The 17,890-nt window shown below is 33.3% G+C and overlaps 1 protein-coding gene across 4 annotated transcripts in view; it reads left to right on the top strand.

Annotated features, from left to right (window-relative positions):
• Positions 1-17,340, top strand: part of LOC128171999 (disintegrin and metalloproteinase domain-containing protein 10-like) — a 32,852-nt gene extending 15,512 nt beyond the window's left edge. Inside the window, exons 12-19 of one of the 4 annotated variants that reach the window (XM_052837770.1) lie at positions 2,558-2,662; positions 3,328-3,412; positions 3,697-3,835; positions 6,608-6,736; positions 8,137-8,276; positions 9,257-9,433; positions 13,767-13,796; positions 17,182-17,315. In XM_052837770.1, the coding sequence (XP_052693730.1) occupies positions 2,558-2,662; positions 3,328-3,412; positions 3,697-3,835; positions 6,608-6,736; positions 8,137-8,276; positions 9,257-9,433; positions 13,767-13,796; positions 17,182-17,298 (922 nt within the window). In that variant the 3' untranslated portion in view covers positions 17,299-17,315. Of the gene's footprint in view, positions 1-2,557; positions 2,663-3,327; positions 3,413-3,696; positions 3,836-6,607; positions 6,737-8,136; positions 8,277-8,990; positions 9,108-9,256; positions 9,434-13,766; positions 13,797-16,155; positions 16,184-17,181 lie in introns of those variants that run through there. The other 3 variants (XM_052837772.1, XM_052837771.1, XM_052837773.1) reach the window with 3 other exon arrangements.
• The last annotated feature ends 550 nt before the right edge of the window (positions 17,341-17,890 follow it).

Raw genomic sequence — 17,890 nt, 5'->3', positions numbered from 1 at the left:
TTGTACCACTATTAGTCCGTACAAATACGACTGCACGTATTGATAGAGACAGTTTGTACCACTATTTGTCCGTACAAATACGACTGCATGTAATGATAGAGACAGTTTGTACCACTATTAGTCCGTACAAATACGACTGCAGGTAATGTTAGAGACAGTTTGTACCACTATTAGTCTGTACAAATACGACTGCACGTAATGATAGAGACAGTTTGTACCACTATTAGTCTGCAGGTAACGATAGAGACAGTTTGTACCCCTATTAGTCCGTACAAATACGACTGCAGGTAATGATAGAGACAGTTTGTACCACTATTAGTCTGTACAAATACGACTGCACGTAATGATAGAGACAGTTTGTACCACTATTTGTCCGTACAAATATGACTGCAGGTAATGATAGAGACAGTTTGTACCACTATTAGTCTGTACAAATACGACTGCACGTATTGATAGAGACAGTTTGTACCACTATTTGTCCGTACAAATACGACTGCAGGTAATGATAGAGACAGTTTGTACCACTATTAGTCCGTACAAATACGACTGCAGGTAATGTTAGAGACAGTTTGTACCACTATTTGTCCGTACAAATACAACTGCAAGTAATGATAAAGTCAGTTTGTACCACTATTAGTCTGTACAAATACAACTGCAAGTAATGATAGAGACAGTTTGTACCACTATTTGTCCGTACAAATACGACTGCAGGTAATGATAGAGTCAGTTTGTACCACTATTAGTCTGTACAAATACGACTGCAAGTAATGATAGAGACAGTTTGTACCACTATTTGTCCGTACAAATACGACTGCAGGTAATGATAGAGTCAGTTTGTACCACTATTAGTCTGTACAAATACAACTGCAAGTAATGATAGAGACAGTTTGTACCACTATTTGTCCGTACAAATACGACTGCAGGTAATGATAGAGACAGTTTGTACCACTATTAGTCCGTACAAATACGACTGCACGTATTGATAGAGACAGTTTGTACCACTATTAGTCCGTACAAATACGACTGCAGGTAATGATAGAGACAGTTTGTACCACTATTAGTCCGTACAAATACGACTGCAGGTAATGTTAGAGACAGTTTGTACCACTATTAGTCTGTACAAATACGACTGCACGTAATGATAGAGACAGTTTGTACCAATATTAGTCTGCAGGTAACGATAGAGACAGTTTGTACCCCTATTAGTCCGTACAAATACGACTGCAGGTAATGATAGAGACAGTTTGTACCACTATTAGTCTGTACAAATACGACTGCACGTAATGATAGAGACAGTTTGTACCCCTATTAGTCCGTACAAATACGACTGCAGGTAATGATAGAGACAGTTTGTACCACTATTAGTCTGTACAAATACGACTGCACGTAATCATAGAGACAGCTTGTACCACTATAAGTCCGTACAAATACGACTGCAGGTAATGATAGAGTCAGTTTCTGCCAGTATTAGTCTGTACAAATTCGACTGCAGGTAATGGTAGAGACAGTTTGTACCACTATTAGTCTGCAGGTAATGATAGAGACAGTTTGTACCACTATTAGTCGGGGAAAAAAATAGCTACAAACTACACGTACAGTGCTGCTATCTTAAAAGTTGACAAAACAATCCTATCTTATCGACTATCCTTCAAATAATACTTATTCTGTATTATCTTTTAAATTATACCATACCATTTATGTTTAGCAATAAGATTTAAATAAAACCAAATTTAATACCATATTACTAATTTTATCAACAAATAATTGAGTAATGTAATAATAAAAATGTCAGACTCTAATTAATACATAAAACCAAAAATCTTTAGAGCGAGGTAATACCTCTGCATTCGAAATATTGAATAGTTCGCGCAATTACGTAATTAAACAAATAAGCCATTGCAATTTTGTTTTCTTTAGATATATGTATTATATCAATAAAGCAGATAAAGATCTTTTATTTTTTGTTGAAACATACATTTATGATCCTTGTTAAGATTGCTTTTTGTTCATAGTTCTGTTAACATTGATCTTGTTTCTTTAATAGTCTGGTTAAAGTTTATTTTGTATTTATTGATATCCCTGTTAACATTGATTTTGTTTCTATTATAAGCCCTTTTAACATTGATTTTTTTCTTTTAATAGCTTGGTTAACATTGATTTAGTTTCTATTAATAGCCCTGTCAACATTGATTTTGTTTCTTTTAATAGTTCTGTTAGCATTGATTTTGTTTATATAAATACGGTAATTCTGTTAACATTTATCCTGTTTTCTATTTATAGTCCGACCTAGGGGCCATGCTGTACCACTGGCTGTAGCTTTGTTTCTATTTCTGTTAACATTGATTTTGTTTCTACTTATAGCCCTGTCAACATTTATCCTGTTTTCTATTTATAGTCCGACCTAGGGGCCATGCTGTAGTTTTGTTGCTATTTATTGCCCTGTTAACATTTATTTTGTTTCTATTTATAGCCCGACCCAGGGGCCATGCTGCACCACTGGCTGCAGCTTTGTTTCTATTTATAGCCTATTTAACATTTATTTTGTTTCTATTTATAGCCCAACCCAGGGGCCATGCTGTACCACTAGCTGTAGCTTTGTTCCATCCTCAAACAACATGATCTGTCGGACAAAAACCGACTGCATGAAGCAACAGACCTGCAGATATCCTTTGTAGTCTAAGGTCGACACCATCAGATCTACCTAGAATTTTATATACGTATTGTTAAGCTATATTTTAATAAAGAAAACAGTTAATTATCAGATCTACTTTAAGGATGGTAAACAAATCCACCCTTAGATCTACCTCAAATATTCAGATACAAATTGTTAAGCTATAAACTATAATTTGGTAAAGAAAACATCCATATACTTTACCTTTGGATGAGTTTCTATATTTTTATATGAAGCTCTTTTTTTTAAAGGAGATCAATATAGTCTTAAAATGGCCCCAACTATTGAGCCCTCTTAATACTGGTTGTGACACCTTGTTGGATTCACTGTAGAAATAGTGTTACAGCGTTGGGGGTTAATAATTGATATCATGCTAGGGTAATTATTCAATGGGGGATCTAAAGATAAATGTAGATAGGGGAGTGTGAACAAACAATACAAAGTTTTGTATGTCATTTGTGTTGTTTATTTGTTAAAGATGGGTACTCTCTATAACCATGAACATCTAATGTTACAATAACATCATAACAGTTAATACGTATCTGTTTCAAAGCAATGTTAGTGAATTGTTATTGCATTTAACTCTGATTCACTGGGAATAATGCTTCATGTCACAAGATTGTAAATGATTATTATTGACCTTAACTTCTTTTCACTGGGAATAATGCTTCATGTCCAGATTCAGTGAAAGAGCCAGATCTCAAATACTGCAATGAATACTCCCAGGTCTGCAAACAAGGGGTAAGTTGTTATTACAAAGACATTCTCTGGTCTGCAAACAAGGGGTAAGTTGTTATTACAATGCATTTTCTAGTGCCAGCAAGGGGTAAGTTTGTTATTAAAATGATTTCTGCAAGAGCAAGTTTCAAATACAATTCTACAGAATTTGAGTGTAAAATCACAAGAAGCAATCATCAAGGCTTTTATTTTTCAGAAGTCATTAGCTGTATGCTTTTGCAACCAAATAAGAGGAAGCTACTGACATTAATAATATTATTATTATAATATTAATGGTTTCTTTTCAGTTTTGCACAGGCTCCTTGTGTCTAAAGGTTGGAACACCAGAAAATGGGACATTTCCAGGTGTTTGGGAGGAATGCTTTGTTACACTGCCTGGTGACCTGACAGTACAACAAAAGGAGCAGCTGTGTTACTTAGCCTGTAGTAAGTATTATAGACAAGTTGTCTAATCTGTAAAATTTTAGACAAGTTGTCTAATGTGTAGTATTATAGACAAATTGTCTGACAGTACATCAGAAGGAACAGCTGTGTTACTTAGCCTGTAGTAAGTATTGTAGACAAGTTGTCTAATCTGTAGTAAGAATTGTAGACAAGTTGTCTAATCTGTAGTGTTATAGACACGTTGTCTAATGTGTAGTAAGTATTATAGACAAGTTGTCCGACAGTACAACAAAAGGAGCAGCTGTGTTACTTAGCCTGTAGTAAGTATTGTAGTCAAGTTGTCTAATCTGTAGTATTATAGACAGTGTAGTATTATAGACAAATTGTCTGACAGTACATCAGAAGGAACAGCTGTGTTACTTAGCCTGTAGTAAGTATTGTTGTCTAATCTATAGTAGTATAGACAAATTGTCTAATCTGTAGTATTATAGACAAGTGGTCTAATCTGTAGTAAGTATTATAGACAAGTTGTCTAATCTGTAGTATTATAGACAAGTTGTCTAATGTGTAGTAAGTGTTATTGTCTAATCTATAGTATTATAGACAAATTGTCTGACAGTACATCAGAAGGAACAGCTGTGTTAGTTAGCCTGTAGTTAGTATTATTGTCTAATATATAGTATTATAGACAAATTGTCTGACAGAACATCAAAAGGAACAGCTGTGTTACTTAGCCTGTAGTAAGTATTATTGTCTAATATATAGTATTATAGAAAAATTGTCTGACAGAACATCAAAAGGAACAGCTGGGTTACTTAGCCTGTAGTAAGTATTGTTGTCTAATCTAAAGTATTATAGACAAGTTGTCTAATCTGTAGTATTATAGACAAGTTGTCAAGTCTGTAGTATATACATTGTCTAATGTGTAGTTAGTATTATAGACAAATTGTCTTATCTGTAGTAAGTATTGTAGACAAGTTGTCTAATCTGTAGTAAGTATTATAGACAAGTTGTCTAATGTGTAGTTAGTATTATAGACACATTGTCTGACAGTACAACAGAAGGAACAGCTGTGTTACTTAGCCTGTAGTAAGTATTATAGACATGTCTAATCTAAAGTATTATAGACAAGTTGTCTGACAGTACATCAGAAGGAACAGCTGTGTTACTTAGCCTGTAGTAAGTATTGTTGTCTAATCTAAAGTATTATTGACAAATTGTCTAATCTGTAGTATTATAGACAAGTTGTCTAATCTGTAGTAAGTATTATAGACAAGTTGTCTTATATGTAGTAAGTATTATAGACAAGTTGTCTAATCTGTAGTAAGTATTATAGACAAGTTGTCTAAATTGTAGTAAGTATTATAGACAAATTGTCTATCAGTACAACAGAAGGAACAGCTGTGTTACTTAGTATGTAGAAGGTATTATAGACAAATTGTCTAATATGTAGTATAATAGACAAGTTGTCAAGTCTGTATATACATTATCTAATCTGTAGTAAGAATTGTGGACAAGTTGTCTAATGTGTAGTAAGTATTATAGACAAGTTGTCTAATGTGTAGTAAGTGTTATAGACAAGTTGTCTAATGTGTAGTAAGTATTATAGACAAGTTGTCTAATGTGTAGTAAGTATTATAGACAAGTTGTCTAATGTGTAGTAAGTATTGTAGACAAGTTGTCTTATATGTAGTAAGTATTGTAGACAAGTTGTCTAATCTGTAGTATTATAGACAAGTTGTCTAATGTGTAGTTAGTATAATTGTCTAATCTAAAGTATTATAGACAAATTGTCTGACAGTACAACAGAAGGAGCAGCTGTGTTACTTAGCCTGTAGTAAGTATTGTTATCTAATCTAAAGTAAACCCTATAGACAGCTGTTAGCTCATGGTTAATATTATAAACAAGTTGTCTAATGTGTAGTATTGTAGACAAGTTGTCAAGTCTGTAGGAAATAAGTTGTCTTATTTGTAGAAAGTATTATAGACAAGTTGTCTAAGCTGTAGTATTGTAGACAAGTTGTCTTATATGTAGTAAGCATTATAAACAAATTGTTTAATTTGTAGTAAGCATTATAAACAAGTTGTCTAATTTGTAGTTAGCATTATAAACAAGTTGTCTAATTTGTAGTGAGCATTATAAACAAGTTGTCTAATTTTTAGTTAGCATTTTAGACAAGTTGTCTCAAATTTGTAGTGGGCAGTATCGACAAGTTATAGTTCATGCTGTAGATATAAAATCAATCTTTCTAAGACCTAACAAAAAAATAGTTTGTTTCTGCTTTCATGCTAAAAAAAAAGTAGGGTCGGTCGGAAATTTTTTTTATTTTTTCAAATATTTGTTTTCCTTTTATATTGCAGTATCCATACATGCCGATTAGATACTGACACTGCTGAATGGTATAATATGAGAAATACTTTTAATATCATTCCTGACTATTAAGCTGGTCTTAAGAAAACACAAAAATGATATTATATATCAGATACTTCATCTGCCAACGATGAGAGCATTATTAAAATCTACAACACATAGAAACATACAGCCATTTTGAAACAAAACGTTTGAGTTACACTGATTTGAGAAGAGTAACTGCATCAAGCATTTTTGTGACCAAAATTTTGAGTAATTTTTTTTCCAAATCGGATAAAAACGAAAATAAACGATTTTCCATCAAAAATCCTTAAAAAAAGTTTTGAGTTGGGGGGTAAAATCTAGGGTCGGTCGGGAAAGCGGAAACAAACAATTTTTTTTCTTATGCCTAATTTTTGTCTGTTTTGCCAAAGTGTGATTTATATGTTTGAATCTTTCAACAGAGAAGAATGACTCTGATGCTGTATGCTATGCCACAAACGAGAACCTGGACAGTTCTAATGCCCTGTATGTTCTCCTACAAGATGTCAACCAGCGGAAACAGTCCAGCGGCGGAATCAAACTAACAGCCGGTAAGAAATTTGTCTGAAACCCCAGGTGAAATATATATTGTCTCCCTGTAAGAAATACTGTGGAATCATTAGACTTCCGTGTGGTTCAGTTTTTGTGTTATTCGTTAATAGCTGTCACCCACGAATCAGAATTTACATCCTCGACGAAAACTTATTATAAAAGATTTAGTTTTCCTACTGAAACTAAAAACTGACGCATCCACAATACTACATCCCCACAAATAAAACAAACCCACAGTCCCTGAAAATTGACCCTCACACATTTAAATGATTCAATAGTATGACACATGTATGCAGAAATAAGTTTCCTGTCTGGTTGTTACTTTTAACACAAGTCAAAACATTACCAAAACATCTCTTTAGAAGGAGAGAATCAAGTAAATGATTAGACCTGTCAACACTTTTATATTGTGCTGCTCTCGGGAAAGTAAACAAACCATACCTACATGTACCCAATCAAAATCCTAGCCTTAATCTTCGGTCCTGCATTAAAATAACTCCTGTAGGATTCATCCATAGTTGGAAAATATTTGATAGACAAATTAAGATTTGAAAATGAAATTAAATACTATTAAATTTATGATACAGGTTCACCCTGTTATAATTTTAAGCTCACCTAAATCGTGGGTTCGGGTGAGCTCTTCTTATCACAGCCATCCATCTGTATGTCAGTCTGTCCGTTCGTCTCTAAACTTTTCTCATTTTTGACTTCTTCTTAAGAACCATTAGGCCAAATTATACCAAACTTAGTACAAAGCATCCTTATGGAAAGAGAATTTCAAATTGTTTAAAGAAAGAACAAATAAGTTTTTTTCAAAAAGGAGATGGATGTAATTGCTTTAAAAAGCTTCTGCTTAAGAACCAGTGCAACAGAAATGCCAATATTTACAAAGAAACTTGTACATATAGTGAAGACTCTACATTGTAAAATCCTGACCCCCGAACAAATAATGGGGCCTAAGAGGGGTTCAAAGTTTGACATAGAAATATAAAAGGAAATTGTTTTAAAATCTTCTTCTCAAGAACTATGATGCTACAATTTAAGAGATTACTATGCAAGCATCCTGATATGATAAAGGTTCTAAATTGTTCAAATCGTGGGGTCCCAATAAAAATTTAAGGTGTAACTTAGAAATATATAGGGAAATTGTTGAAAAACTGATATAGAATGATACATCCTCAAATAATGTAGATTCTTAATTGTTCAAATCGAGACCCTAAACCAATACTGGAGTCCCAATAAGGGTTTAAAATTTAACTTAGAAATGTATAGGCTTAGGGAAGATGTCGAAGAACAGATATAGAACTATACAAAAACTGTTGGTCTGTTGAGATATGTAGCCCATGGGCCTCTTTATCCCACAGTTTTACAACTTATATGTTGATTTTCTATGATCTAGGTTCCCCCTGTAACAATTACCAAGGTTACTGTGATGTGTTTTCTCGTTGCCGTGGGGTTGATAATGAAGGACCTCTACAGCGACTGAAGAACTTGATATTTAACGAAAAAACGCTGGCCAATATAAAGAACTGGATTATTGTAAGTCATGCTGGATTATTGTAAGTCATGCTGAATTATTGTAAGTCATGCTGAATTATTGTAAGTCATGCTGAATTATTGTAAGTCATGCTGGGTTATTGTAAGTCATGCAGTATTATTGTAAGTCATGCTGGATTACTGTAAATCATGCTGGATTATTGTAAGTCATGATTGATTATTGTAAGTTATGCTGGGTTATTGTAAGTCATACTGGGTTATTGTAAGTCATACTGGGTTATTGTAAGTCATAATTGATTATTGTAAGTCATGCTGGATAAATGTAAGTCATGCTGGATAAATGTAAGTCATGCTGGATAAATGTAAGTCATGATGGATTATTGTAAGTCATGCTGGGTTATTGTAAGTCATACTGAGTTAATGTAGGGTAACAATAAATATAATTGCTTTTTCTTTGGTCTGAAATATCACACTTTCATTGGTTTAAACATAGCACTCGATTGCCTCATATATCTCTGTTTGTTCAGTGAAAAGTAATATTCGGCAATATGGCTGTCATTGGCCGACACTTCGCCTTGTTATTTGGTTGATCTATTGATGGCATGATGTATAAATATATAGATGTACTGTTGTAGGAATATTGGTGGGCTGTCTTACTGATGGCTATAGGCCTTATCCTGTTTATGGGATTCTGTGCTGTATCTAACATGTTATACTGTAAATAACTTGTGTTATATATATAATGTAATGTTGTAGGAATATTGGTGGGCCGTCTTATTGATGGGTATAGGCCTTATCCTGTTTATGGGATTGTTCATCAAGTTATGTGCTGTATCTAACATGTTATACTGTAAATAACTTGTGTTATATATATAATGTAATGTTGTAGGAATATTGGTGGGCCGTCTTATTGATGGGTATAGGCCTTATCCTGTTTATGGGATTGTTCATCAAGTTATGTGCTGTATCTAACGTGTTATACTGTAAATAACTTGTGTTATATATATAATGTAATGTTGTAGGAATATTGGTGGGCCGTCTTACTGATGGGTATAGGCCTTATCCTGTTTATGGGATTGTTCATCAAGTTCTGTGCTGTGCACACACCCAGCTCAAACCCTAACGCCAAACCAGCCTTGAAATTGACGGACACATTGAGGCGACGACGCCGTCACCCAGAGCAACAGTATCGAGCCCAGGTAGGATGGTCAATGACCTTGACATAGTTATTTGAGGACAGATAATGTCAAGGTCGTACTTAAACTACAGATAAAGAAATTATAACATCATAAAATATAGATCACCTGGGCTAAAGAAACTTGTGATGTAATACAAATGGTTACACAATAGTTGAATGTCATACAAAATGTGATCAACCACTGATTAGATTGACAGAGTAATGATGATAGACTGATAATGTCGGACTTTATAGGGTTAATGGAGTGAGTGACTACATCATTGGTAGAGTCACAACTACACACAACAAGTTTATCCGCTGGTGTCTTACAATGTCTTGTCTAGAAGAAGTCTGGATTTCCTGGATACATGGAAATAGTCTGGATTTCCTAAACCAATAATGGTTTTGATATAAAAAAAAAATCATAGTCCTAGTGCAGGATGCTTAAGACCATAGTCCTAGTGTAGGATGTTAAGGACCATAGTCCTATTGTAGGATGTTTAGTACAATAGTCCTAGTGTAAGGTGTTAAGAACTTTAGTCCTTGTGTAGGATGTTTAGGACTATAGTCCTAGTGTAGGATATTAAGGACCTTATTCCTACTATAGGATGATCTGTAGAAAATAGGGGTGATATGTGATATATTAACAGGTGTATGAATAAGATTGGACATATTTTTAATATTGGATTATTTATTTATCAACATCTTAATTGTCACTAATGGTCAATGTGGTTACTTTGCCTTCAAGTCTTACGTTTAGAGATTTCTATTTAATCATATGCTTTACTAACTGTGATATGCACTAAAACAAACAATGATGTTCTTCACTTACACACTGTTATGGATCATACTGCTACTCAACAACTGACATTTAATAGGACTGGACGGTAATGGCCATTTTTAGACTGTATTGATCTCCGTTCAAAGAAGAGCTGTAGATAAAGTAAAGGAAAATATTCAAATTTTATAACGAAAGTATAAAATTTTGTAATTTGTCTTTACCAATTAAAGTTTATAGCCTTTAGAACTTATCTGAAAATTTAAGATAACTGCATTAACTTCAAACTATAACCTTTCTCTTCAATCAGACATTTGTTTAATTATTTCATTGAAACTCAAGTTATTGTTCTAGAGAGATTTTTAAAAACTCATAAATAATTGATGAAGATAAATGAAAGTTATGTAAACACTAAGTGCTCTAAGAATTACTTGTATCTGTAACTGATGCACTAATAGCATAATAATCTAAAGAACGAGTGTACTTATGGGCCCCGGTAAAAAGTGAAAAAATGAGGATTCTAATTATGTTTTAACTTTTTCGTTTCACATCATCTCTTGATATAAAATTTAGTTTTGGTTGTAACACGCTTTCTGATTGACTAAAAATTAGTTTATATTGTAAAAAGAACGTTGCTTACGTCATAGTAAGGCTAACGTCAAAAACGTATTAATCCGCCTGACGTTACATTTGAATGTTTTACAATTTAATGTAATTTTAAAGGTCAAATGACCGTTTTTATCTACGATTTATAACAAACAATTAAATCATGAACAATGAATTCAAATATTAACTAATTTCATACGATATAAATTGGTAAGGGTCAACCGACATTCCTGAATGTATATACTAAATCAAGGACGGGCATTCATTTCATAGCCTTTGTTTACTGTCAGCCTAACCGAGTACAAATGTGTGTAAAAGACAAATAACGCAGTTTACATTTAAAACATTCCTGTGAAAATGTTTGTACAACATCAGGTCAGTCTTTAAAAAATGAAAAAAAGTATAAAAAAATTAAAGGTATTTCCTTTGAAATATAATCAGCGTGGCCCATGTTAAACCAACGCATGGATTAAATTCTTCCAAATAGACACTTGGGTCCTAACCTGGTAGACGTTTGTCAAATGTGCTCATTGTAAAATACTGTTACGTTTAAATCTTTTTGTTCTGGCTTTGTAGGATTAGGAATGTTTGTTTGATCACTATGGCATTTAAAAATCAACAATTGTCTAAAATGTATATTAATTTCCGTGAAGTTAAGGTTGTATGGGACATCTGTCGTCGATATTAATGTGGAGTAAAATATTTGGAAAGGTAAAAGTTATTAAAAGCCCAGCGGGATTCGAACCTATGGCCTATAGATTTGTAGTAAACCATCTAATCCACTGCACTACGCTGTTAGATGACAACATTGGGAAAGAAACTACTAACATAATACAGTTTATTTAATTGTTTATTCTGATAAACAATACACCACAATATGAAAGTGTCCCATGCCAACTTAAGCGTGCATTTGAAACAGAAGTTTCCATCAGTGCTTGAATATTACGGAAAAAAGAAACTTGTTTATATTTTCTACATGTAAACGGCACTGAAAAGGGCCAATTCTCTATAATTTAAGTGCACTCGTTATTTTCAAAATAATTATGCATGCAAATATACTTTGCCTGTTTAAGTTTCTAATGAGAGGTTACAGCTTAAGCTTTCCATAGTTTAATGAGCTTTTATAAGCTTCTTAACCTTTTTTTTTTATTAACTATTGCTACTTTCGTTGGCAGCACTATTTTTTAACATTTAACTTTTTAACATTAAGAAATTTGAAACAGAATATTTATTCAGAGATTAAATGTTTAAGGGGTCTGGGTGGCAATCCACCATTAAATATAAATTTTTTTTTTGAAATTATAGACCAATCCACACTTTACAAAAGTTATGTCCCTTGGCCGCCATCTTTGGGGAAAAACCCATAGGTTTCTCACTGTAACTTTTGTAGTTTAAAGGTTTGTAACTTTGTCATTTGGCAATAAAATTCCGTTTCCGTTGTGTAGTTTGATTGCCCAAGAATGGGGCAATCCACACATCGAAGGAATAAACTAAATTCAAATAGATTTAATCACAGGACGCCCAAAATTTTGTTTGGTAGCATAACGAAGAAAAATGTTTGGTCTTTCCCTTTTGACCTTGGATTGACCCTGCAAAGGGAAACAATCTTTGCAAAGTGTGGATTTGACAAGAATACTGACTGACCTTTTCACACTTATTATATCAATTGCCGATTTGTGTACGAAATTGTGCCATTTATGCAATTACGACAAAGAGCTCACGGCAGGTGTGACCGGTCAGCAGAGGATGCTCGCTCCTCCATGGCACCTGATCCTACCTCTAATTATTATAGAGGTCCATGTTTGATCTGCTCCAGAATAGTAATTTTCAATTGGACTTTTGATTGTGTACACTGTTCGTTATCACCACATGTCATCCATATAATTGAAGCTTATTATTAACATACATTCGTTTATACCCCCAATAAATGTTTTACATGACATGTAGTTTGACACAATATAGTAAATTATCAAACAATATTGTATTGTTTATTACATACCTTTTAATATATCTTCATCACCTGAACACTGTTGTTAATACCACATGTCATTTTTAATAAATCTATAAACGATTATGCAATAAGAAACAATTATAAATTTTAGCCTTGACATTATGATTTGTTTGTGTGTCTAAACCTTAAAACAGTGTACTTGCTCTAATATAGATTTAATAGATATAAACTTTTGTCAAAAGTAGCCACTGCCATCCGACCGTCTCCAAGTATTGACCAAGTGCTGTATATTTTATTATATCCCTGCAAACGAAGTTTTTTCTGCGAAAACATTACAAAAGCAAAACTCTTCATTTAAACCGTATGTAATTTACTATAGTTTTAAACTATTTGCGAATTTAAAAAAACAAAAAACTTACCAATTGCTTCTTTTAAAGGGATCACCTCAGAATAAAAGTTTATTTTCTCTGAAAATTGCTAGCAGATTAAGAAAATACTATAATGGTGTAAATTTTAACATGTTGTTAGTAATATCATCATTTTCTACCATACTGTAAAAAAAATACTAAATCATTCCATCTGCTTATAGTTTTGGGCATCTCAAAATATCGAAATGCATCAAGTTTTGCTGTACCTATAGATTTGAAATATTACAACTGTAGATTAAATGACCCCCCCCCCCCACCCTTCCAGAAAAAAATTACAATGGACAATCAGCCAAACCATGATTCATACAGTATAATGGTTCCCCTCATAGTGTAACATACTGTATACAGGGTTATATTCGCCCATGATTTTACTTTGGGTTTTTTGCTCCACGTTTCACACCTTAATAAATCGTCCAATCACATTAATGTGATAGATAATGCTTATTTAACACAGTTATTGAATTTGTCCAGTCTTAAATTCACCTACTGACAAAGAGGGACGAAAAAAAACTAGGCTGATAATTTCCATGTATATTAATCCTTGAGTTGATAGCAATAAAACACTAAATATGACACTGTCTGGGTTTTGTAGAATCACGACACTCAATACCCTTTGATAGTTGTAAGTATATATATCCTGTCTAAGGCAAATCTACATGTGTGAATTAACCTGCATATATCCTAGCACTGCACATCAGCGAAATCTCACAGCCAGTCTCAAAACAACACCCCTGACAGGAACCAACTTCCTCTTCTTTCTTTTACATGCACTAATATAGTGAGAAAATATCTGCAAGAAAAAAATGTCCAAATTCCTTCTGTTCTCACATTCATATAGCATTATACGTAAGCAATGTTTTATAAAGTGAAATTAGGCGACTAGCCGTGAGGTTTGGTTGATGTCGGCCATTATCTATACAGAAACCTTACCAAATTTGTGTGCTTACAACTGCTGTCGTAGTTTGCACTAGTTAGATAACTTTTTAATGTCTAGTCTAATTGTACTTACTTTTTATCCTTTGTAATGAAGAAGTCAGACCTGGTATTAATAGAAAAACAACTGATAAGGTACACAACAAGAATACACGTGCAAGAAACAAAATAAAAACAGATATTTATGATAAATGTATTGTTGAAAAGTTATATTATTAACACAAATTTGATAGAAGAGGAACATTTTCTTTACGATGAATACAGCATGAGTTGCACCTCTGAGATATTCTAAGGTATACACCAAGAATAAACAAGGGGGGGGGGGTGGGGGTAATAAAATCAATTGAAGGCAAAACGAGTCCACCGTACTGCTATATCGTTGTGAATGATCAATTTAACATACAGATACGTGTTAATCAGGAATCGTTTATTCATGTTACATATATGTCCTTTCCAAGCAATACGTGCTAGCAGCTGGCTAACAGCTCCATCTGTTTGAACAGACTTGCCTGCTTGATTCATTGTAGCACATTCTGATACTTTCATAAAGAATCACACATCAAAGTCATGTTTTCTTTAACTTTGTTTTCATCGATCATTTGATATAGATGATAAAGTTGATGCCTCTGAAGATGTTGTGAAAGTGAATGATAGATGGCATCATTCCGTGATAAAGTATCACTCGGTTCTCTTTACATTAGTGGATCTCTAACTTCATTGGTAGTATCATCTGATCAGTCGGTTCTCTTTACATTAGATGGATCTCTAACTTCATTGGTAGTATCGCCTGATCAGTCGGTTCTCTTTACATTAGTGGATCTCTAACTTCATTGGTAGTATCGCCTGATCAGTCGGTTCTCTTTACATTAGATGGATCTCTAACTTCATTGGTAGTATCGCCTGATCAGTCGGTTCTCTTTACATTAGTGGATCTCTAACTTCATTGGTAGTATCATCTGATCAGTCGGTTCTCTTTACATTAGATGGATCTCTAACTTCATTGGTAGTATCGCCTGATCAGTCGGTTCTCTTTACATTAGTGGATCTCTAACTTCATTGGTAGTATCATCTGATCAGTCGGTTCTCTTTACATTAGATGGATCTCTAACTTCATTGGTAGTATCGCCTGATCAGTCGGTTCTCTTTACATTAGTGGATCTCTAACTTCATTGGTAGTATCATCTGATCAGTCGGTTCTCTTTACATTAGATGGATCTCTAACTTCATTGGTAGTATCGCCTGATCAGTCGGTTCTCTTTACATTAGTGGATCTCTAACTTCATTGGTAGTATCGCCTGATCAGTCGGTTCTCTTTACATTAGTGGAACTCTAACTTCATTGGTAGTATCGCCTGATCAGTCGGTTCTCTTTACATTAGTGGATCTCTTACTTCATTGGTAGTATCGCCTGATGGGTTTGTGGCAAATTGTACGTGTTCAGATTTCGATATGGTTATTCCAGATGAGATGGGTTTATATTCAAAGTTTGAAGAGTTCTTTCGGGTTTTGACCAATCAATAAGTGATAGAAAGAAAATCAGCGGAGAGAAACTGTATTCCACATGCTACCATGGAATTAAATAGACATGTCATTGAATAGAATGTTGTTTTTAGTTGGGATATGACTTAAAAGGGAACATTCAAAGAAAGTGTGTGAGTTCCTGTCATTTGGTTACATGTTGGACATGAGCTGTTTACGTACAACGTAATACACTTACATGTATTTCAGTGGACCAAATGACCAAGTTTCATAAAGTTGTATATATTGAAAACAACCCTAAACGTTACCCTAATATTACAACCAGTGTTTGTACTTAAAGGAATTACTTGATTATAAGATTTGTACACGTCTTCTAAAATTAGTAATGAACTTTTGTATTAGACGAATTTTACGTTTAGAATTATACGTAAACTTCAAAACTAAAGCTTCTACAGTTACGTATAGTGAAACATAACTTATTGTTAAAAACTGAATCAGATGCAGAGCTGTTTCTTTTTTTTATAAGGTGAGTTTTGCGACATAGTAATGTGTATGTCCTTTATTTACAAGCAACCAAGAGCAACATCAAAGATTTAGGGTAAACCTTTCCACACGCACGCTGCCGCTTCCATACTTTCTTCTTTACCCTTTTTGCCTCTTATACTACGGCATTTATAGTAATGGTGGTGGGTGCCAGATGCATTATGGGTATAACTAGATAACATCACGTGTTGTAGTGGGTTTTGTTTTCCACCAAGTATTAAGACTAAAGAATAAAGGGGAATATTGAATTAAATATGAACAATCTGGGGTTTTTTTAAAGATTTTTTTTTTGAAAAGTATGTGCGAGTGAACATTAGGAAAATATGTTCGATTTATTTTTAATTTATAATTGAAAAGATAAACGTCAATGATTATTTGAATCTTATATTTTGAATAAATATTAAAGAATTAGTTCGTAATGTAATTTATATTTTGATAAGTGTGTGCGAGAGGGAAATTAGAAGTTGTAATTTATAGCGTAACTAATCTATTCTTTTCTTGAAAATAAAACAAACATTGTGATGCAGTTAGTTTAGTGTATCATACCGTTTCTAAAGATAATATTCTAAGTTCTGTTTTATTGTATGAAGATAAGATTTTAAGTTGTGTTTTACTCTATAGTATGGTCAATAAATCTGCTTTAAAGCTGATAGATAATTAATAATTACCTTTTTTTGGTTAAACAATGTTATAAATTAATGTTGGTCAACAAATGGTACATGTAAATGGGCACAGTTTGTCTTTTTAACAGATGTTTAACATCTTGTGGTAATTGCAATTCAAAATGAAAACTTGCGTTGCACAAAAAGATCAATGTCATATGCCGAATAATATTTCTAGAAGTGACGCTTTTGAAATTCGAATGATAATATTATGTGTTTGTACAATTGAAAAAGCAGATTATTTGGAGATTTTTTAACATAACTAAGCAATTTAATTGCATGCATTTAGTAACATTTTTTCTTCATTTTATAAAGACAAGTACAATCTGTCACGTTATGTGTTTTGACGAATTGTATCAATACTGAGCCTCGTTTTTATTTTTTATTGTAGGGCCCATCGGGACCCCCGCCGCCATACTCAGCACACGGAGGCCCACCACAGGGGCACAGGAAGGGAGCAGGGGCTAAAGGCGGGAGATACAATAATTTAGAAATGCGCAAAGTTTGAATCATATATCATCTAAATTCAATTCATCGTATTTAATGATTTTTTTTAAACGAATGTACACTAGAAGAACAACATTTCCATATGTGTTATGAATGATGTAGTCCTTTTGGTATTTTTGATAATATTACATTTGTGTTAAAGATACAGATCTGTATTCATTTCTTTTTAAATCATTATGCAAACAGAATTCCTATTTTCAAGAACAATATGAAGGCGTATTGAGGTTTTAATTGCCAATTGTTTTTATGTTAAATTAATTTTCTTCTGTATTTCTGTATTTTGGTAGAATGATATTACATTGAGGCATTTTTGATCGTTAATTTTTGGAAGTTTTCGTGCTCATGCATACAGCGTTAGTTATTGTTTACTTTAGTTTTAATCCAATCATGTTATAAAATAAAAGGCTATACTAATCATTGTAATGTAAACAAATGTACGTTAAAAATGTGATCAGTTGGTTCAATCGAGTTAAATATCTTCGTTATTAATTGCGGTAATAGTATAACTATGTTGAGATGATGGCCTATCGAGTTAATGTAAATCATTTTTGCCCTTTTCTTATGGATTAAAAATATCACGTTTTTCCATTGTG

Source organism: Crassostrea angulata, chromosome 2 (genome assembly GCF_025612915.1).
Source record: "Crassostrea angulata isolate pt1a10 chromosome 2, ASM2561291v2, whole genome shotgun sequence".
Lineage (NCBI taxonomy): Eukaryota > Metazoa > Mollusca > Bivalvia > Ostreida > Ostreidae > Magallana > Magallana angulata.
Note: the sequence above shows the minus strand (reverse complement) of the source record. Positions and strands in the feature narration are given on the sequence as shown.